Source organism: Rhipicephalus microplus, unplaced genomic scaffold (genome assembly GCF_043290135.1).
Source record: "Rhipicephalus microplus isolate Deutch F79 unplaced genomic scaffold, USDA_Rmic scaffold_25, whole genome shotgun sequence".
Lineage (NCBI taxonomy): Eukaryota > Metazoa > Arthropoda > Arachnida > Ixodida > Ixodidae > Rhipicephalus > Rhipicephalus microplus.
The window spans coordinates 422,626-445,194 of NW_027464598.1; the positions used below are offsets into that span (position 1 = coordinate 422,626).

The following is a 22,569-nucleotide window of genomic DNA, read 5'->3' on the forward strand; positions in this document are numbered from 1 at the left end:
AGCGGGAAGGTAGATTTCTCGTTCGCGCATGAGCACTCCACCTTCCACCCAATCTACTTGCCGAGAAACCACAGAGCGCGAAAAGAACGGCGCCGTCTTTGGCTTCGTGACTTGGGTGCACGCGTATATAAAGCGGTCGACGCCACCGCACAATGGGCACTTGTCTCACAGCGAGACGGGACGGGGGGTCCACCCAACTAGGAGACCACAGAGCGTCCGTGCCGCCACTCAACTGAAAAAAAAAAGGGGGGGGGGGGACTCGTGCCGCTCGTCTACTCTCCCATCTGTACACGGTGGGGCGAGGGGCACACGGCGTCTCCGTAGGCGGGCTGCTGCCCTTTGGGATGTCCTGTTCTGGCAAAAAACTAACCGTAAATCCTCACTACAACTCCCCCCCCCCCCATTCTACATGCTTCGATGCGTATAGCGCCCAGAGGACCCCACACGAACGTCCGGTAGGGTGCTCCTCGATCGTGCCAGCTTTCTCGCTTGCTCCTTGAGTTGCTTTTCTTTTTTTTTATTTGTGTTAACTTGCGTGTGTGTGTGGCGGGTGGGGAAAGGGGGGTTATTTCTTGCCATTCTACAGCGAACACGAGAAATGAGGGGGACGAGCTGGAGGAGAGCAGGAGAGGTGGTCCCCTCTCAGCAATGTTCTCGACGAACCGATGCGTACACTTTACTGCCTTTTCAGGCGTGATGCCATGTATCATCGTGACAGGCTCTTTTTACAATCATCCTTGCAACCCTCAAGAAACCATATATACACTAGAACTTGCTGTCGAACTAGCTGATGATATACCATCTTCAAAAGTAGGTGCGACTTGGCATTCCCCCATTCATACACGCATTCAGAGTTGCAGACTCGCTAGACGATGTTCGAGGAGTGTGCTCGTCAATAGGTGTGTGTGTGTGTGTGTGTGTGTGTGTGTGTGTGTATGTGTGTGTGTGTGTGTGTGTGTGTGTGTGTGTGTCAAGTAAGGAGTGCCAAGGAGTTGCGTCTAATATTCAAGATGTTTACCTACGCGAGCAAAAAGGCTCACCACTGAACGAGAGGTTGTTCCTTACGTCCGAGGTGTATGTAATAAGACCTCAAGACAAGATCAACACCATTGTTCTATTCTGTTTTGCTATTCTTTTCTGTGAATACGTGGTTGACCCATCCAGTGGCGCTCTGCCCGAACTATCATTAGGTAGACCCTTCCGTGAACGATACATTTAAAAGCAAGTGAAGCTACTCGCGAAAGAATAAACAGGTACCATGGCAACGCTTCTATTCTGCGAGCATATATTCAGCATTAACTATTGATTATCTGAACAAAACAACAGCATATAATTGAGCTTCTTTTGTTCAACTTTTGCGAGCAATTTTGCGTCGGCGAATGGCAACGCAATTAAGTAAAAACATGGCGTCTACCCGCTCTTGCCTTTACAACAAGAATAGTGGCTGTTGCAGCACACAGCAAATAAAAGACTGGATAAAAAATGACAAATGCGCCCCTGCGAGGCGCGACTAGTTTTGCTTTTGCGTTGACCTGCACCACAACGAGCGAAGCACAAAACAATTGAGCCTTGTCCTATCGGTGTCTTCACACCAGAGGGCGGGGCGGGCTTCTGTACACCGTTCACTTGTCACGCTTGTCACGTACCTGCCATGGCTGACGCATACGCTGGCATGAACAGGCCAACTAGCGCTGCGAGCGCAAGGGCCAATCTCAAACTCCGAAGTGGCGCGATGCACGTGATAATAACACAGGCGCGTGCAGCATGCTGCAGGCTTCGTGGCCAGAGCCTTGCGGTTGTCGTTAGCGCTCCTATTGCATTTTTTAAAGGGGGGGAGGAAGACGAAGTGATTCGTTTACGGAACGAGCCATGAATTAGAGGATACAAACAAACAAACAAACGGAACACACCTTGCTTGTCTTTGTGCTTTTCTGGATTTTTCGCCGCAGTTGTGGGGTCTATCGCCCCATATATCATAGTGATGAATGTTCAACCTCACGGGGCACCGTCCGAGTCCGGTTCGACCGCGGGGACTGCTTTGAGGAAGCGAGGAAACGCGTCCAGTGGGAGTGAGGACACTGAGCTGTACTCCGCATCAAGCGACGAGTCCTCGGATGACGGCTTCCAACCCGTCCTGTACCGCAAGGCTAAACGACGGATCGTCAATGCATCTTCGGCATCAAGCACGACCACCGTGAAAACTGCCCCTCAGTGATGGCCTCACTCTATCCTGTTTGTGCCGCTGAAGGCTACCGACAGTCTACGTGGGCTGAACAGGCAAGCGCTCTCTGTGTATCTCGAGAATATTACGCCAAATCAGATCAAAGAAGTACGTCTAAACGCAAGAAGGAACATCTTGGCAATCGATGTGCTGAACCAACGTGCGCTAAACGCGCTTCAGAAAGTAACGCAACTGGGTAACATCAATGTCAAGTCTATAATACCAGCTGATAGCACCACTTCAACAGGAGTCATTTATGACATCGCCACTGAAATTCCAGACTCGGATCTTTCAGTGCTAATAAAACCGGCAAATGAAGATAACGTCATTGTGAATGTCAGCCGCCTTGGTAACACACATTGTGTGAGAATCACGTTCAAAGGGGACTGTCTCCCCTCCCATGTGAAGGTTGGCAACTTTCGTCGCTAGGTCCGACCATTTATTCCAAAACCTATGCGATGTCATAAGTGCCAGAAGATCGGCCATGTGCAGGGAGCGTGCAGGAACTCTGAAGTGTGCCCCCGATGCTCAGAACCACACACCGAGGACAAATGCAGCGCAACCATACTAAAGTGCCCTTATTGTCAAGGTGCCCACAGTGCATCTTCCAAAGACTGTCCACGCATAAAGAAGGAGTTTACTATTCTTAGACAAATGGTGCGAGACAGCTCCACCCACAAAGAGGCCGCGGAAAAAGTCCGGCGAAGACGACGACGTTACCGTCGAAGATATTCGCGAAGAACACAGTCAACTACAAGAAGTAAGTCAACACATCTAGAAACGGCGCCCACTGCAGGGTACACCGCGGCGAACGCAGACGATGGAAGAGAAAAAAACAAGTAGATCTCTCTCTACTGAAGAGTGGCCGCCACTTACGCGCACGCAACTTGTGGAAGAACCGCATCAGAAGCCGCATTCATCAGAGCAAGCTGCGACAACAGAGGAGCAGCGGAACTTGGATAAGCAAGTGAATGCTCTTCTACGACCCATAATTAATGCCATTCGCACGGTGTTAAACAACATGCGCACAACGTCAGCCAGAAGTGCACTTCAAGGGCTGGACGCTCTGAGTCCAGTACTGGCGGCTCTTGAGTAGATAATGGCCCACCAGCCACTGTCTTTCAGGGAAGAGGTCAAAAAAGCAACAATTTTTCAGTGGAATGCACGGGGAATGAAATCACGCATTGCAGATTTCCGTCGGTTCGTTTCCACCAATATATTTCCCATCATCGTCATCTGCGAGCCAAATTTATCGAGCGCTATCAGGCTCTCCGGATACGAATCTTTTATGTCGGCTTGTTATAGTGGAAACAGCAAGGTACTGCTGTTTATTCGACGTGACCTGACCTACATTCTTCGGCCTGTACCACCTGACAACGATAACCAATATATATGCTTAACAGTGAAGAAAAATGGTCTTATTGTCACTGTTGTCGGTGCATACCTGTCGCCATCAAGTAGATTTGACCACAAAAGACTAGGACACATCCTATCATCCACTCCTGGCTCATGGGTGATCATCGGAGACTTCAACGCCCACCATACGCTATGGGGGAGACCGAAGATCAGCGCAAAGGGTAGAAGTCTGATAACGTTTGCTTCAGACAACGAGCTGTGCTTGTTAAATGATGGCACCGCAACATTTTTACGTGGCCCTGGATACAGCAGTTGCCTTGACTTGGCTTTTGTTTCTCGAGGTCTCGTCAGATGTGCCGGATGGTTTGCGGACATAGAAACACATGGGAGCGACCACATCCCCACATATGTCAGGATCAGAGGGTTATCACCTTGCAAGGTACGCGAAACTATCCAAAGAGCGGACTGGACCAAGTTTGAATCTCTCATGGAAGAACGCTGTCAAAAGAACACCTCATTTGACTTAGAAGATGTGATCAAGTCCACAGTTCAAGACACAGTGTGCACCCTCACGTGCTCTTCGAGAGTAACCGCATTTGATGTGGAATTAGAACGACTTCGGGCTCTCCGACGGTTTGCGGAACGAAAGTACCGACGCACGAAAGCAATCGACGATTTACGAATCGCTAGACGTCTTCAGAAGAAGATACAACGCCGCATAGACAAGCTAGAGTCACAACGTTGGGCAGCCTTCTGCGCTTCGTAAGATCCTCGCAAGCCTTTATCACACTTGTGGAGGACGATAAGAGGGCTCCGGAGAGCTCCCATTCAGCGGTCTTCATTCAAGGCTCTAGCCCTCTCTCAACAAAGATCGGAGGTCGACGTGGCAGAAGAGTTCTGTGCCAACTTATCTGGTCAACTCGCAGATCCCAACATCTCCACGCTCTCACGTGGTGGCACGACATCACACGATCACCACATGGACCAATTTTTTTCTACTCATGAGCCTAAAGCAGCACTGGCTTTGTGTAGACGGACATCAGCACCCGGGCCTGATAGAATATTATACAGAGCACTGTGTCCCCTTGGTGAGTGTGCGAGGACTGCCCTCCTCGAGATATACAACGATGCGTGGGGAGAGGGCACCCTCCCAGTTAACTGGAAGACCAGCCGTTTGGTTCCATTACTGAAGCCTGGCAAGTCACCATTGGTGCTCATATCATACCGCCCGATTGCACTGGCTAGTCGCTTGGGCAAAGTGACAGAGAGGATGGTACTTGGACGGCTAGAATGGTTACTGGAGCATCACAACATATACCCGGACGCTACGACAGGATTTCGCCGTGGCCGGTCATCAATTGATAGCGTCATAGACCTGGTCAGCTACGTGCAACACGAAAAAGGCCGTAAGCGTCTCTGCGCTTCTGTATTTCTTGATGTTAAAGGGGCGTACGATAACGTCACACATGAAGCTGTCCTCACCGCTCTCAAAGAGGTAGGAGTGGGTGGTCGGATGTTTCAGTGGCTACGCAGCTATCTCTCTGAGCGATTCTTTTTCGTGAGAACCGAGGATGGTGACACTTCGCTACATTACAGCCACCGTGGTGTTCCCCAGGGTGGCATACGTAGCCCTGTACTATTCAACCTGACGCTAATAGCTCTCAATGAGCATCTGCCTAGTACTGTCAGATTGTCAATGTACGCGGACGACATCTGCGTTTGGACGTCTGCAGTAACACGTCTACAGCTGCGAGCGCGAATTCAGAGAGCTGCCACTCAAGTTGCTATTTACCTCCGTCAACGAGGTCTGGAAAATTCCTCTGAGAAATGTGCATTTGTGGCATTTACGCGCAAACTAATGCAGAACTACAGCGTTCTGATAAACAGCGAAAGGATACGTCACCTCCGATCATACAAGTTCCTAGGTGTTATAATTGACAGAGAGGTCTTTCATGGAGCTCACATGTATCATACATGAAAAGGCGATTGACAGACATCTGTCGTTTGTTCAAGTTCTTCGCTGGAAAGAACTGGGAAATGTCCACAACTGCTATGTTGCGACTATACAAGATTCTTTTCCTTGGATTCCTTCGGTACAGCCTACCTGTGTTAACCAACGCAAGTAAAACAAGCATACGAATGCTTCAAAGTGTCCAGGCTCAAGCACTCCGGATATGTTTAGGCTTGCCCCAAAGTGCGTCAACAGCGGCAACTATCGCCATCACAAGGGACAACATTATCAAGACCCACATTAATGTGGAAGTGCTGAGGACACATATACGACACCTTGCTCGAACCTCTCGACATCACCTAGCCTCTCTACCAGTGGTCCGACCATGCACATCTTACTGCAAAACAGTGACCGCACATGTTGAGTCGTTCCCAATTTCTCTGAGTCGTTCTCTCCTGCCGCTAGACCTGTGACTCCGCCATGGTGCCTCGCTCAACCAATGATTAATATTAACATACCTGGCGTCCAGAAAAAGGCCAATTTGTCGTCACCGGCTCTCAAACAATTAAGCTCACACTACTTCTCTTGTATGATAAATATCAAGACTCCACACATATATACACTGAGGGATCGGTTCAGCCGGACAGCTCTACAGGAGCAGTAGTAATACCAAGGTTGGCCACGACAATTAAATTCAAGACATTTCACGCAACAACATCAACGGCAGCCGAATCGGCAGCACTTCGTGCCGCGTTGCAGTTTGTAGTTGATCAACCTACACGCAAGTGGACTATTTTCTGCGACTCGAAGGCAGCACTGCTGTCTCTACTATCAGCCTTACGCCGTGGACCACATGAGCAGCTGGTACTAGAGATAGCAGAGGTTATACACCACCTGACTGAGAAAGGGCTACAAATTACATTTCAGTGGTTGCCCAGTCACTGCGGAATCATCGGCAATGAACGGGCCGATCAAGCTGCCCGCTCAGCCCACACAGAAGATCAAAAACTGCGAGTATACCACTTTCTAGGACAGATGCTGCACGAAAGCTCCGCAGGCTTGTTCGCCAGCAAACCACATCACAAAGGAATCAGCCACAGTTCAAGCATGCCTGACTGAACTCGCTTAACCCTACACTAAGTCTTCAAGTCCCGTCGAGGCTTTGCCGAGCAGACCAGACCCTGTTATGTAGGCTGTGGTTGGGCGTTGCGTTTACCAACGCCTACGCTTTCCGCGTTGGGATGGCCGACACCGCAGCCTGTGGCCACTGTGGCAAAAAAGAAACAATTCAACATATTCTTTGTGAGTGCCTAGCGTATAGTAAACAACGACTATGCCTTCGCAAGGAACTCAACAAATTAGATGATCAACCTCTGTCGGAGCAGGGAATTCTGCAGTATCGTCAGGATGCGACTTCACAGAAGAGGGCCCTGAAAGCGCTACTAAACTTTTTGCGATCGACCGGCCTTACTGAACGGTTGTAGCTAGGACGCCCTTCCTGTGTGTGTTTTCGTTTTTTTTATGAGCTTGCGTGCGTTTTTTGTTTTTTTTTCTCCCTATCTACCCCCTCTTTCTTGCCCCTACTTCCCCGCCCCCAGTGCTGGGTAGCAAACCAGATGCTAATATCTGGTTAACCTCCCGGCCTTTTCTTTCTCACTCTCTCTCTCTCTCTCTCTCTCTCTCTTGTTTTATATGCAGCTGCTACATATGTCAAACAGAGCGCACAAGCTTTGGTCACATTGGGCTAAATGTTTTTAGATAATGCGCAGCAATACGCTATTGCGGCAGATGGTGAGAAGTCATATTCTGATGTTCGCCTTATGGCCAGTTCGAACGAATCCGTGCTGCTACCATCATTTCTCGTCAGTGGCGAAAGAGTCGGCATTCTTGGTACTGCAGAAAGCACACACTTTCGAATATTTCTTCGGGTAGCGGACAAATAAATGCGTAAAGCACTGAAAAAGGCCAACCCGCTGTAGAGAAACCACAGTGAATCGAGGTTACGCGGAACGTGCCAGGGCACGATCATGCGTGCTGGTGTTCCTCAGTTTAAGGTCACAGAAGGCTTTACGTATTCGGTCAAGCTTGCGTCACTGCCGTGACTCAGCACGGTCAAGGTGCAAATGGTGTCGCTAAGGGTACCGTTCATGAACATTACTGTTTCCGAGCACATGCTTTGCCCTTCTTTTTATATCCGTATATATTTTTGCTTGCAAACATGGCCTAGCTCTCCGCAGAAGTTTTTCCTTCCATAGTTTGGATTCAAGTGGCGTGTGTATTTTTATGACTATTTGCAATACAGTATTGTTTCATGAGATTATACTGAACCAACATGTCTATTTATGCGAATCGGTTGAAATGAGCCCGGTGTCAGCTTTGCTCATTTAGTAAAGCGCGTGTAATAATAAATTTGTCGAAAACTTAAAAAAAAACAGGAAAATGAGTTGTTTCCACTCTGCCTTCTCAATTAATTTTTTATATAGCTAGGCAGCTTCAGATGATTTAGCATATTATTAAGAACACTATTCAGGAAGGTTAAATTTAATAAATGTTTAAATATTGTAGTTAGGATGTTATGTGAAATGGAGATCTCGAGACTGAAGTTTTTCACGCGAAGAACAGATCGCTGCGTTGAGATATAGAAAAAGCGGCCTCTAACAGTTTTGGGGGCAATGAAATTCAACATAGTTAAGCGGTGAAACTTAAACCAAAGTGCCAATGAGCGCAACATGCACATCCCCCCAATAACGTTATTGATCAAGCAAACGATTATAAATGTGTGTTTCTTCCGCGTTTTTGAAATCAATGTGGGCCATAAGGGCTGAAATTGCAAGCGTAGTCCGCACATCTACGCTCAAAAAATGCCTCCTCGTGATTGCTCTAAGAGGATCATTCTTTTTGGAAAGCTGCTCCACACTGGTCTACACTCTAAGCCAAAACGGAGCAACAGGGGTATAGGGGTTGCTCCTTTCATGGAGCAATTGCATTGCCACTCCCATTACTCTCCTAAAAGGAGTAACTGCAGAGGGAGGAACCGTTGCTCTCCTTTCAGTTCCTCCTTCGGGGGATGAACAGTTACTCCCTCCAGTTCCTCCCTGCAGACCAACAATTACTCCCACCAGTTGCTCCCTGCCGACCAACCCTTACTCCCACCAGTTGCTCTTCTAAGAGCAACAGTTACTCTTTACCGTTCCTCCCACGTGTTTGCAGTTACTATCTGAAAACCAACTGCACATGCTTCCAGTTACTCCTTGGGGAAATGAGTATTTATCTCGAGTATGCTTGTCACACGCTTAACACATGGCGAGAGCTCCTTGGAAGAGCACTGCTTGGGTGCTTCTAACACAAAAAGTGGACAATATTGAAAGGAAAATAAATGCTTTATTGTTCTTTTTATGAGGCGACGTGTGACCACACGTAAAAGTAGACTTCGCCACACCACAGCCAGCACTAAACAAACACCATAATACATCAAAGCTTTTCTGCGTCATCCGTGGAAAAACAATCTTGAATTTCTAGCATAGGGCAGTCTGTGTCATCATTGGTGAGAGAAGGGCAACTTCTCCAATTCTGAAGAACTCAAGTTTCGCAGCTGGTGTTTCCATCAGGCTAGCGCAGCAGAACGTCACCGCAGGCATATGTGAAGCATCTCATTGCTGCAAGAAAAAAAATAGAAGTGTGAGGTTAAACATGCCAGAATCAATTCATAACAATGAGTCACACACACTGAAGCAGCGCTTACATTCTAGGATGTCTACTGCAAAACGAAATGTGAAAAAAAGGAAGGTTCGGCCAAACGTTACTTGGCAAGCCATATAAATGCTGATGTGGTAGACGCTCTTCACATGATGTCTCGGACAGCAATATTCTGGAAGAAAATGTGCAGCACCTCAACAAGGCATATTTGTAGCAGTTAAAGATACCCTTAAGTTCAGTTAGCTTGTTTCCTTTACACAGCTGAGTTACATTTCTATGAGCCCAGTCACCAATGGGCATTCTAAATGAGGTCATGTGTGTGGCAAAAAACACCTACTGTCCGCTCATGTTAAAATACTTATTTAGCTCGTGCACATAGTTGCTCTCGATTCTACTGTTCTATCATACGCTGCTGCGTCTTGAATTGTGCAATACCTGTAGGCACAAGCCAAGCATGCAAAGCCTGCTTGAAAGCAACCATTTGCAGAGGCTACATGATAATCTTCAGTATATTTCTTTGTACCTGACGCAAACGGCTGGACAAAACTATAGACAAATAAATGTAGACCGTGCTACCTTCAAAAAATGCTTTAAATTTAGAAAACTAGGGTGCATTTGTTCACTCGGTTGACGAGTCACAGCCACGAGATATGTAAACGAAGCAATATATCTTAAGGCATGCACAGATATTCTGATTCTTTGTTTGACAGTGTCACGGATAGCTTGCCAATACATATATATTTGAGAGCAACAAGATGTGAAGCTTTTATTAGTTCAACGTCTTGTTGGTTCACAGCCAAACAGGTTACTGCTTGTTAGACAAATTGGAATAAGCACACCATGGTTTCCAAAAAAAAAAACATTATCAGAAGTTAGCTCCCGGTGTGAATGTCTGCCTATTTATTTTGTACTGCCTTCTACGTGTGCCACAAAGACATTTGTTGAGGATGTGCTACCAGTCAAGCCAAGATCGCATACTTGGTCAATGTGATGGAAATACAAACATTAGAAACACTGCCACCTCTAGTAAGAGCATAACACTTCAGTATCTTGGACTAGCAAAGAGGTGCACAAGAAAGTTAAGCCCACTCTTGCGGAACTTTGAACGCGAATATTTCAGAGTGGGGGAGGTCAACATGCTGTGGCACTTTTAAACCCACGAAACATCTGCAGAAAACAGGGTAAAGGCAAGTCAAGAAACGCTGTTATGAAGGCCTGCGCATGGACAGCTTTGTGAATCTAGGCCCAAGTGTTATGCTTTGTGCAAGCCAAAATCCTTGTAAATAGGGAAAGCATACTTTTAGGAGTACCAGCGTAAACAAATCTTGGCAGTTGGCTTTTTAGTACAAACAGCAATCCCTGCAATGAAAACATAAACATTTTATCTTAACGGTAACAGTGTGAGCACACACACGGGCCAGCGGAGCCATGTCGAATTGTCAGTGCCAGTGTAACCATGTGGCATAATGAACTATTCTCTGGCCAACACATGCACAGTTTGCCCCTAAAAAGCGATGCTTTCATATACGTAGTACAAAAAGTCTGCACTTACCAAAATTCACTTGCTTTCTGTACTTTAGCATCGTTGGGAGCATCTTTATCTGCAGTATAACCAAATTTGTGTCATATCCCTGAAAAAAAAGTAAAAGACATGCATCAAATATTGTTTCATTTGGTAGCAGTGAAGTCAGGTTAAGAACAGCCAAGTGGGAATCAGCCGAATTATGTGCATGCGGCAAATCCCAAACGGCGTTATTGAGGTTGTCGAAATTTTCGTCGATTGGTATTAACGTCGATATGTGACTTCAACGGCATGCCAAGTTTTCACAGCGCATAAAGATTTCATGATGCAGAATAATGACAGCGCTAACGAGAACATACAGCATTTATGATTGTCTTTTACAATATTCAGTTTTGCTAAGGTTTTACATCACTAAAGAAATCTGAAAGATTTGGGTCATTCCTCCTCCAATTGTTTTGTCAATATGTAAACTGCTCGCTTGATGGTGCGCTTATAAAATAGTACGTTCAGCGCAGAGGTGAAGCAAGTGACGCAGTGATGTGGGCAGATTTTTTTTTTTAGGCGTGCGGGGAGGGGGGGGGGGGGGTCCGCTTATCTGAATAGGCCGGGCAAGCGAATATGGTCGTCAATTTGGGCTCCCTACGCCCGGCCTAAAAAAATTCTGTGCGCAACCGCCTGGCTATGCCAGTGAAGTGATGCGACAATGATTTGTTCACTTACTGATTTACATACACTTTACATCTCTAAAAAATGCGGCCCAAGGCCCCAACACTCAGCCGTTAACATTACATAAAGCCAATGGTAGAAAAGTGCCAGTATGAATGCAGCTACAACCCCGCCCCAATGTTTTTTCAAGCGAGGTAGTGTTGCGGAAATGAACTTTTAACTGCAAAAGTACACTGGCACTGCAGTGGTGACAGGGGAAGCAAGAGGGTATGCAGGCGGTAATAATAGAGGTAATTTAGTCCGATACGGCTAGCAATGGATACGGTGAATAAGAGCAAATCATTTCTCTTTCAATAGCGCAACCACTCAACAATGTATTGTAAGAGCATTAAATGTTTCTAAAAATGCCACTCACCTGCACGCTGATGCATGCACAGTCCTTTGTCCGACGAGTGAACAGGCTTGCAGATAGCTGAAGACGTGTTTACGATGTGTTTGTTCCACCCAGAAGCAAAATCCACAACTACTTCGCGCTCCATAAAGATAAATATACACTAACCTTCATCACGAATAAGCAGAAACGCAAATCTGCGGCACACACACACGATCAAAACATAGCTCACAAGCTCGCCCGTCCATGTGCTCGCCAACCACAGACCATATGAAAATGAGTAAGTAGTGCGAACGGGAACCTGGTTGCGCCGAAAAAAAAAAAACGTCCAGCAGTGGCAGCACAGGCGTCAGCGCAATAATTTCAGTGTGTTCTCCTAATACAATTATAAAAAAAAACTGAGGTACACTAAAACTCATAAATAAATATAAAAAGTTGAGTGTAATTTTTATTTAGTGCTAGTCAACATAAACACTGAATAAAAATTACTTTGTAACTTACATCGTTTGCTACACCAGCGCCACTTTTGTCGTGCGGGCGCAGATGGCGTAGATTTGTCATTCTGCCCTCAAACTACACGGTGAAGCGTGCTACTAAGTGTATGGCTGATGAGAAGCGCGTCTGGGTCCGCTTTTTTTTTTTCTCCGATATATCTGGGCGGGGGGGGGGGGGGGGCTCCTTATGCACGTGTTTCGGTGCTTGATTGACTTTGACGCCCTTACTTCGCGGACGAACGGCGTGTCTAGGCTTTTTTTATGGTTGTTTTGCACGTGTTTCGGCATTCGGTCCGCTTTGACGTGCCAACTCTCCATTCTGCTGCTGCGTGTGTTAGGTATTTGCCGTACTGTATTCTCAGGCCTTCTGTGTTCAGCCAGCGCTGCTATCTTATTATCTATGGATGCTAAAATAAATCACTGTTTTGGCTTGGTGAAGTTTGGCACACAGAACAAACAATAATATGGCCCATAAATATCAATGTGGGCGGCATGCATATTTGTGTGCGGGGTCCTGCCGGGGAGTAACCATTGCGTGACGAGAGCATTTACAGCGGTTCCTCCTTCCGTTTCTCCCTTACAAACTTAAGATGAATACAGTTGCTCCCCCATTCTCGAACAAGTCGGCCATCTTGTTCCGCTTGGTCTTTTCGGAGAGTAACAGTCGGTCTGAAGGAGTAAAAACAGCCGTTGCTCCCATTTTGGCCATTTTTGGCTTAGAGTGTGCCATTTTTGGCTTCGGGTGTGCCATAACCACTATAGTGGTTATGGCACACCCGAAGGTCATCGGATCGGATCCTGGCCGTGGCGGCTGAATTGTCGATGGAGACGGAAATGTGTCAGGCCTGTATACATAGATTTAGGTGAGCGTTAAAGAATTGACCCCATATAGTCGAAATTTCTTGTACCCTGCCAGTACGACGTTTCCCATAATCATGTGGTGGCTTTGTTTCGGGACTTGAACCTCGGGTATTATTATCATTATTTTTGGACGTCTTGGAATAATACAGAAGTTGCGCTTTGGCACGTTTCACTAGAATCCGTTTTTTTTTGAAATCTCAAAATTATGACTTCTAAACTCCACTAATTATAAGCGTAAATTAGCGTAACCTCCTAATTACTGTTGGAAAAGATGTGTTTAATGATTATAGGATGCCTATGGCTAGATAAAAAATTGTTGTACAGGTATACAACTTAAGTCGCATTTGCGTGATTTTTTATATTTCTGAAAATTTTCCAAGAACCTTGCACATATTTCATAATAGAGATTTACAAGTCCTATTTCATCCCGTATACAGTTTTTTTTCACCTGTAGTGCTTATATCTTATCTTGCCCAGCAGGCCATTCTTGACAATTATTAACGCAACACATGGTTCTTATTGGGGCACATGGCACACCATAACTATACGGCTCACTTCCACGAGAAATGAGAGATTCGCTATCCCGCAACAGTCGTTCTTTTTGTGGAATCGACAACGGAAAGTCTTAAGTGGAATTCCTATCGTCCGTTCTCTATACCACATATAGGCTTGCTTGGTGGGCGGCAGTGTGGTTGGTCCCTGTGTAAAAGACCCTCTTATTTCTTTATGCTCTTAAAATAGGATGTAATGAAGAAAATCCCAGCGAACGGATCCCTAGTGTTCCGTTATCAGCAAAAAATGAGAAAAATGTAATGGAAAGAAGCGACGAGGGAAATCCGATTTCATCCCGCAGCTCCAAAGAGCAGTGTAGAGGACGAAAGGGGGGAAAGGACGCCCTCTGAAACGCTGGGAGGTTAAGGCCTTTGACACGAACCCCGATGCCGTTCATGACAAGCGCCCGCAGGGATTAAACTATGCCCTCGGTGCTCGTATCTACACCCTCCAGGGAGGTGCTCCAACTCTCTATTTTCCTCTCAACCACCACTCGGTGGAGCGCAATATGGACTTTGAAAGCGCCAAGGGTACTGTTATCTCACGAAAGGTTCAAGTATGTGCACGGCACGAGAAGCCCGCTTCAGCTTCGACATTTGGAAGCAATGATTATGTCAAAAAAGTATTAATGAAAAATCACTTAGAAGCAAGTAAAGAGCAAAGAAAAGAAGCATAGAGGGTATTGACCTTAGAGTCATGTTTTGAAGGAGCCCTAATGAAATCATCAACTTTCGCAGATAACTTTGAACCTGTCTGTTGTCTCTGTTTACCAAACGGCGCAAAATTTCATACAACCCCGCCGCGGTGGTCTAGTGACTAAGGTCTAGCTGCTGCACCGCAAGCCGCGGGATCGAATGCCGGCTGCGGCGGTTGCATTTTCGATGGAGGCGAAAATGCTGTACGCCCCTGTGTTCAGATTTGGGTGCACGTTAAAGAACCCGAGGTGGTCAGAATATCTGGAGCCCTTCACTACGGTGGGGATGTGGTCTCTGCCACGCGTTTCATTGTCCGCATACCACTGCACCTTGGTACTTAGGTTACTTGACACAAACGTTAGGCCGAGACAGCTACTATATGTCAGACTTCGTAAAAACGTGGGAGTGCCGTCCTTTAAACAATATAGTTGGTGGTCAGATGCAAAGAAGGACACATTTCTTCCGCGACGGTCCATCTTCTGGCTTCGCCACAGGAGTGATGAGCGTTAAAATCACCGGTAATAATCCATGGCCCAGGTGTCGCTGATATAATGGCGCTTAATCTTGCTGGGTCGAAGCGGCCTGAAGGTGAAATATATACTGCCACTAGCGTGAAGTTCACGTTCTTACGCTTAACTGTCAGGCACATGTATTGGTTGCTGTCGTCCTGTGTTACTGGATGCTCAATATATGTGAGTTCGCACCTGATGTAAACAATGACCTTATTGGTTTTCTTACGGGTTGCAGATCTGAAAGCCTCGTATTTAGAAAGTCGTATAGCATTGTGAAGACGTGGTTCACAAATTACGATAATTGGAAACTGATTCTTGAAAACATATGGTCGAAAATCCGAAATGCGGGGTTTAAGACCTCGGGCATTCCATTGGAAAATTGATGCCTCTTTCACTTGTTTACGGAAGGGCTGCAGAGAAAAAAGCCATGGTGTTTCTCTAGATTTGATAGCACCGGATTCAAAGCGTCCAATACTTGAAGAGCGCTGAGGGCAGCCGGAGTCTGAATATTGTTACACATGTGGTAACAATATTATTCAGGAGTACTCGAATTGTCTTCATGAGGGTCTTAATCACGTCTATTATTTCGTTATCTTGACTTCCATGACTTACTCGCTCTGAAGTAGTTTTCAGCGGGCGATGCTGCGGCTCTACTGGCGGTGTCACTGACGGCAGCGCAGGCCACGCGTCAGGGTCAATGTTTCTTGCGTCTTTCTTAGGATGCTTGTTGTTGGCACTCGTTGATGCTTGTGGTGGTGAGTGCGTGATATGGGGTAGCGGTGTATCCCTGGCCTTGGCAGAGGATGTCCTAGGAGTTTTCCTATTGGCGCGAACGTCGACGTCGCACTTTGGCAGCAGCCTCCCTGTGGGTGGAACCGTCTCTAGTCATATGCCTCAGCACTTGCATCTCCTTCTTCACGTTTTGGCACTGCTTTGATGACGCCTCGTGAGGACCTTGGCAATTGGCGCATTTGCGATGTTCTGCCTGGCAGGCTTCCGTGTTGTGCGACTCCGAGCATCGGGAGCACACAGCAGAACTTGTGCAAACAGCACTCACGTGTACTATTTTACAGCACTTCCGACACTGAAGAGGTTTCGGCACCAATGGCCGTACTGTGTGTTGAAAATGACCAACTCTTACTTGAGTTCGGAGGCTGTCACCCTTGAAAACTAGTTTCACGCATCCTGAGTTCCCGAGACGGCGGGCTTGCAAGAGTATAGTAGCTTCCGTCACTGGTTTGATTAGAGTGGGAAAATCAATATCGCTGATAGAAGTGTTGACGTCGTAGATAACGCCTGCCCTAGAGTCCTTGCCATCTGGTATGAAAGAACGTACGTTGATGTTGCCCAGCACAATCACCTTGGTGAATACGTCGAGAGCAGTACGTTGCGTAACGTCTTTCGCCAGAACGTTCTTGCGGCCATTGATTCTCACGTCTGTTATTTGTCCCGGAACGGGCGCCTCAAGTGACATAGACGTCACCTGGCGATTAAGTCGGTTCATGCTGTCAGCGGCATTCAGCGGGACAAACAAAATAGTGTGAACCAGCGGCTCTGAATATTTGTGGTGGCCTTACTTTGGGAAGGAGATGTCGTAAGCAGCCTCCTCTTCGCCTTGTGTCTTCCCACGGGCACAAAGTCACTTTCATCGGAGCTCTCATCACTGGCCTTAGAGTATATCAGCGTGTCCTCACTGTCGACGTCACTTGGGTGGCCGGAGCGCTTTCTTAGAGTGGCCACAGACGACGTGGAAGGTATGGGTGGAGGCCCTGGTGATTCTACGTCCATTTGCGCAGGCAGAAGAGCGGCGTCTTCCACAAGTACCAAAAAAAAACGAGAAAAAATAACAGAAACTGAAACCAGCGTTCCATTCAGGAAAAACTTCGTCTTCTTCCTTCAATTCATAGTAATCCTCAAAGGGAGAAAGAGAGCTTAATCACTTGCGTTACGCGACGTGAAATGTTACCCAAAAAAAAACACAACTCGCATACGTATAAAAATGAGCAACGGTGAACAGTAACGTAAGAGTGATGGGGCCTTTTTTTTTCGTCGTGGACACTATTCATTACCTGCTCACTGACCATTCGTTTCAGTTTCCAGGAGGTTGTGCCTGTCCCTTAATAATAATATCCGGGTTTATACCTACTGAAACAACGATTGCTGAAACCATTTCTTTGCGCCATCTCGCGGGTGGTGTAAAGCCGCTAAAATCGAGCATCACCGAAACTCAAAGGTTTACATTCAGGGCCGTTAGCAAGTTGGTGTCCACGCTAAAGCGGCTGAACGCATAGAGCCATGGGGACAGGAATGGCAGGTTCGAAAGCCTGGTCGCACTTGAACAGATCTTTTTTTACTTCTTTATATAGATCTACATGGAGATTTTGCTCACGGACAATGCTGATTTTTCGCTCACAAAGAAGGGCGGCGACTCTAACGACTGACGTTGGTGTATCGTAATAGTCCTCGCCCGCAGGCGATTACGCAACCTCGTCTATTCTTGAAAAGAAGAAATGTCAGAGCCCCAGAAGGAATTGAACCCACGCATTTTGCGCTGCAATCAAGCATTTTACCACAGAGCCACGCGAGGTCTCGGAACTATTTTTCAAACACAAGTTCATGGAACCTGAACTGTTTGTTGCCGTGCTGGCTATTCAATTTTAGATGCATTACATAAGTACACCTACAATAAAGCCGGGACGTTTAGTTAACATCGATTGTAGTTGGGTAACATGTTGTGAAGTTTACTTATGTAGCAGCGTCCAGGTCTACCATCCTCGCGAGCACCAGTGCTTCACATCAGCTTATGTTGCTTATACTCTTGTTCCTGTTGGAATTGTTGCACAAGTGCAAATGACTCGTTATATAAACATCTGCAACTCTTGAAGAGATGTCTGAGCGTGTGATATTTGTATACCTAATGTCGTGTCGCTATATAAAATTTATAACACGGTCACCTTCCCTCCACATGCTGCGCATAACACCGATTACCAAGGTATGAGGGATCTGCCGAATTTATTTTCTGAATATCTATCCTCATCAATGCCGCAGACCCATCTCTTAACAACTTCTCAATAAAACAATCAAACGCTTCATTGAAGAACCATCTGCAGAATCGCCAAATTGAATGTCTCGACTTATGCCGCACAGTTGGTCAAATATATATATCAGTGAAGCGTTACACCGGAAACAATAACATGTGAGGCAGCTTATGGCTGACTTCAATCCAGCGTGCGGCATCCCAAGCACTGCCAGAACACGCCCACGCGATAGCGTGTTCTGGCCTTTGTAAAGGGCTGGGTAAGACGCGGTGGCCTCTCCCCCCACACTCTCTCAGCAATCATGGGATGGCGTCAGAAACCGAGATTCTGCAGACGTGCGTAGAACGCATGTTCTCCCACGTGGCGTGGCGATGAACCCAACTAGTGAGCTCCAACAAGAGTACGGGACGAGTAACAGCCCCGCCGCGGTGGTCTAGTGGCTAGGGTACTCGGCTGCTGACCCGCAGGTTGCAGGATCGAATCGCGGCTGCAGCGGCTGTACTTCCGAGGGAGGCGGAAATGTTGTAGGACCATGTGCTCAGATTTGGGGGCACGTTAAAAAAACCCCAGGTGGTCAAAATTTGCGGAGCTCTCCACTACGGCGTCTCTCATAATGATATGGTGGTTTTGGGACGTTAAACCCCATATATCAATCAATCAATTAAGTCTACCAATGCGTTGCTTCACATGCTACTCATGGTTTCTTTTATTGGGAATGGTGTTTTTTTCTCCTGATGTGCGTATTGATGTCTTCTCTCGCAGGGCCAACTACTACGTCCATGGGCGACAAGTGCGTGGCTACCACGTGGTCAACGTTGCCCTGCACTGCGCATGCTCAGTTTTGGTGGCCGTCGTCGCACGTCGTGTGATGAGGATAACTGCGCTCCATGCGTGCCTGTCCTCGATGCTGTTCGCTGCTCATCCAGTGCACACCGAGGCGGTGAGTGTTCTCTGTGACGTTTAAGACTCGGAAAGTTTGAGCACGCCCTGATTCGCGTTACGAATATCGCATGCACTCTAGGTACTTGCATCAAATCTTGCACCAGTAAAGTTGTGTCCGAGAACAGCCAACCAGTTTGTCATGTTACCTTCATATTTAAAGAAAATAAATATGAGATTTGCCGTATCGTAGATGACTCAGAAATGAATTATTGTAAATCACGAAATAATGAAGATAATTAAAAGGGTCTGTTTTTTTTGTTGGGACAAAACCTAGCAATACGAGCAAACGATGAAGCGAAAGAACGCACAAGGTACATTACTTGTAGTCTTCATCTTCGGTGTGGCAATCATGGCAGAAACCATGTAAAGAAATAGGCTTGCAAGAAGACTCAATTTGCCGACAGTACACGAATCGAAGTTGAAACCTTTAGGTAACACGCCCTATATGCATTAACACATCTGCCATGGCGGCAGTCATGCTGCCGTCGACTCGTATATATATATATATATATATATATATATATATATATATATATATATATATATATATATATATATATGTATATATATATATATATATATATATATATATATATATATATATATATATACGAAGCTTTCGTGGAAGCGTCTTTACTAAACGTTTTCAGCTGGTGGACCAGCCTTCGTCAGAGTAATGTGACAACCAAATATATATATATATATATATATATATATATATATATATATATATATATATATATATATATATATATATATATATATATATATATGCGTGTAAACATGGCAGAGTTAGCCAGCGCCACGCGTAAAGAGTGAGTAGTTTTAATATTTTTCTAAAAGCATTAATATTACTACGATACAACTAAACCGACATATCCAGTCCCTGGAAAAACACTTCAGTATCAACTCAATTACTCATGTGTTCTTCTCCAACATATATTAATATCGCATTTTCATTATCATATAAAAAAATATAAAATTGTAAGCCAGATCTTCAGAGTAATATTATGAATGCATAGAGCAGTGATGTCTTGAGAGTAAGCAAAGCCTCGTGTGAATCTATGCAAAAAAAATTTAGTTTTTAATACAATAACTGATAGTCAATCTCTGTGGCGTTCTAAAAGATCAGTCAGAATCAATGAAATCTACGACCGCGTGTGTGCAGGTGGCAAAGCAACGTTAACCTATTATCCCGCCTCGCTCTTTCAGCCCCGTTGAGTGTATTACGAAGTCATGCAGTTGAAACAGTTTATATACCAGATAGAGAAAATATTTACATTTCACGCTAAGCCACACTTAAGGTTGAAACTTAGTTTTAGGGCAAGTGTCAAAATGACAATAATTTATAACACAAACTAGTGGGGTTTCATGGTGACAATGAGATTCTTGGACAGTCAGATGGGCTATGTACAATCGGCCTATTTTTATCTGTCACCCTGTCGCAGGTGTCCAGCATAGTTGGCCGTGCTGAAGTGCTCTGCTGCCTCTTCTTTCTGCTGTCGTTCCTCTGCTACCACCGGTAAGACAACGTACAAAGGCCGAGGGTTCGTGCATTTGTATGAATGATAGTGATGTTCATGGTTAGTCTGCTACTGTTACGTTAGGCAATGCCATGATATCATCTATGCTATAATCAAAGACACATACGTTTTAAAAGCATGTATGTTTTCCTCGTATCGAAAAGTATTGAATATCAAAAAGGAGGAGCTCTATCTATATTGCAAAGACTTTGCCCCAACACACTTTCTTGTGCTCAGTTACACAGAATAATCTCTTTTTTTCGCAAGATTAGGATTCCTGGTGTTCGTAGGACTAAATTTCTCACGCGAGAAATTTGAGTGAGCTCAGCTGATGATGCTGCACAAAAAAAGCTCCTTGCCCGCTATGTCGACGCATGACGTAACCTGTACTCAAAACTTCCAGTGGTGAACCTGTTGATAAGAAGCACTTTGAAAGTCTACAGTGAACTGCAGCAAAAATAATAAAAAAACAACACTGATGGTGAATTGTAGCCAATTAAGTAAGCACCTTCAGTGAAGTGTCTTAGTAAACATCATGTTTCTGCCTTATTACACAGCATAAATACCAACAAAAATTTCCTGGGAAGAAAATAATTTAATCAATCTGGTACTTTTGCCCCTCCGCCGTGGTCAAGTGACTAATGTACTCGGCTGCTGACGCGCAGGTCGCGGGATCGAATCCCGGCTGTGGCGGCTGCATTTCCGATGGAGGCGGAACTGCTGTAGGCCCTTGTGCTCAGATATGGGTGCACGCTAAAGAACCCCAGGTGGTCGAAAATTCCGGAGCCCTCCACTACGGCGTCTCTCATAATAATGTGGCGGTTTTGGGATGTTAAATGCCACATATCAATCAATCATCAATCTTCTACTTTTCGAAACGTTTTACGGTATTCGTTATTCCTTATTTCTATTCTAAGTTGCAGAGATCTGGTACATATTTCCTAGAATCAGTCGTTGCGCAGCCGACTTACCTTGTATTAGTAATTTAAAAAAAACGCGCGCTTGAGGCGTCTTTCTGTAGAAACCTGCAGGTCGAGCTTTTATAAATGAACTTCTTAGCCAATCTTTTACTGCGACCTGGAACCTGAACGTTTCAGGTTGAAAATGGTTCAGAATAGAATTGCGAAACCACTTTTAAATTGCTCTTTCAATTGCTTTAGGTAAAAATGGTGTTGTTCAATGGCTTTTCAGTGTATTCCCGCAATAAAAATGCCGTTTTTATGGATGTGCAGTTTAAGTGACAGATTTATTTACGGAAAGAATAAAACTCAAACGAGACCAACTCAAGAAGAGACGTGGCCTTACTCTTTGCGCATTGTCCGAGTCTCTATTGCACAGTTATTGTAGAAAAAAGAAAAGACGATGAGTCTTTGATGCGGGCACTGTTTATATACTACGCAACTGATAAAAGATATTGCCCATTTTTTTCGCAATTCTTTGCAAGTCAAAATGCGCAGGCGTAACCCATCTAGTCGTACATCGCTATAATAGGCAGTCGTCCCCGTTTTTGGTATTATTTTGGCAAAAATAGAATTCTCTATTATCTATTTCCGATAGCCCATTGCGTGATAAAGTTATTCAGTGTAGGCCGTAGCCTTTTCTTATGTTAACACTCTGAAAACTGTTTTCTGAAGTAAGAGCTAGATCAAGGTAAAAAAAAAGTGTATTTGCTCATTTGTCTCACCAAAACATTTTTACTTCTAACGTTGGAACGTTTTGTGACTTGAAGTCTTCGGTTATGCGAAGAAATGAGCGAGTGAAAAATGGCTCGTTTAAGCCAACAGCAAAACATGTAGGGAAAATAATGATCCTCACAACCTATTGCTCAATAGATAGTTTTTAGGCATAAAACACTTCCCTATATGATTTGATTTTAGTGGGATAACCAGACAAAATGTTTCCATAATACATCATTACGAATGTTATGTAGTGAAGAGGAATGCCCACTACTAAAGCGACATCGACACGTTGGCGCGAGGCAGGAGCTAAGACTGCCTGGTTGTTGCTGCGACGCTGCCCGTACACCAGGACAGCACTTGCTACTTCTGTACAGACGCTGATACCGCTTTTGACATAGCATTTACATTATATTTTGGTGGAGATGCTGGGCACGTCAGGCCTAGTAGTCTGCGGCGAATAGGCACAAGTC

At 45.5% G+C, this 22,569-nt stretch overlaps 1 protein-coding gene and 1 long non-coding RNA gene across 3 annotated transcripts in view; one reads left to right on the forward strand and one right to left on the reverse strand.

Annotated features, from left to right (window-relative positions):
- Positions 1-22,569, forward strand: part of LOC142786555 (protein O-mannosyl-transferase TMTC1-like) — a 53,672-nt gene that overhangs the window by 11,310 nt on the left and 19,793 nt on the right. The window contains exons 2-3 of the mRNA XM_075884264.1: positions 18,718-18,895; positions 20,346-20,419. Of these exons, the coding sequence (XP_075740379.1) occupies positions 18,718-18,895; positions 20,346-20,419 (252 nt within the window). The remainder of the gene's footprint in view (positions 1-18,717; positions 18,896-20,345; positions 20,420-22,569) is intronic.
- On the reverse strand, positions 8,890-11,721 carry LOC142786548 (uncharacterized). Of its 2 annotated transcripts, XR_012889086.1 has the most exons (3): positions 10,777-11,721; positions 10,523-10,583; positions 8,890-9,396 (listed from the first exon to the last, which is right to left on the reverse strand). It is a non-coding gene; the product is annotated as an uncharacterized LOC142786548 (long non-coding RNA). The 2 variants fall into 2 exon arrangements; XR_012889087.1 differs by lacking the exon at positions 10,523-10,583.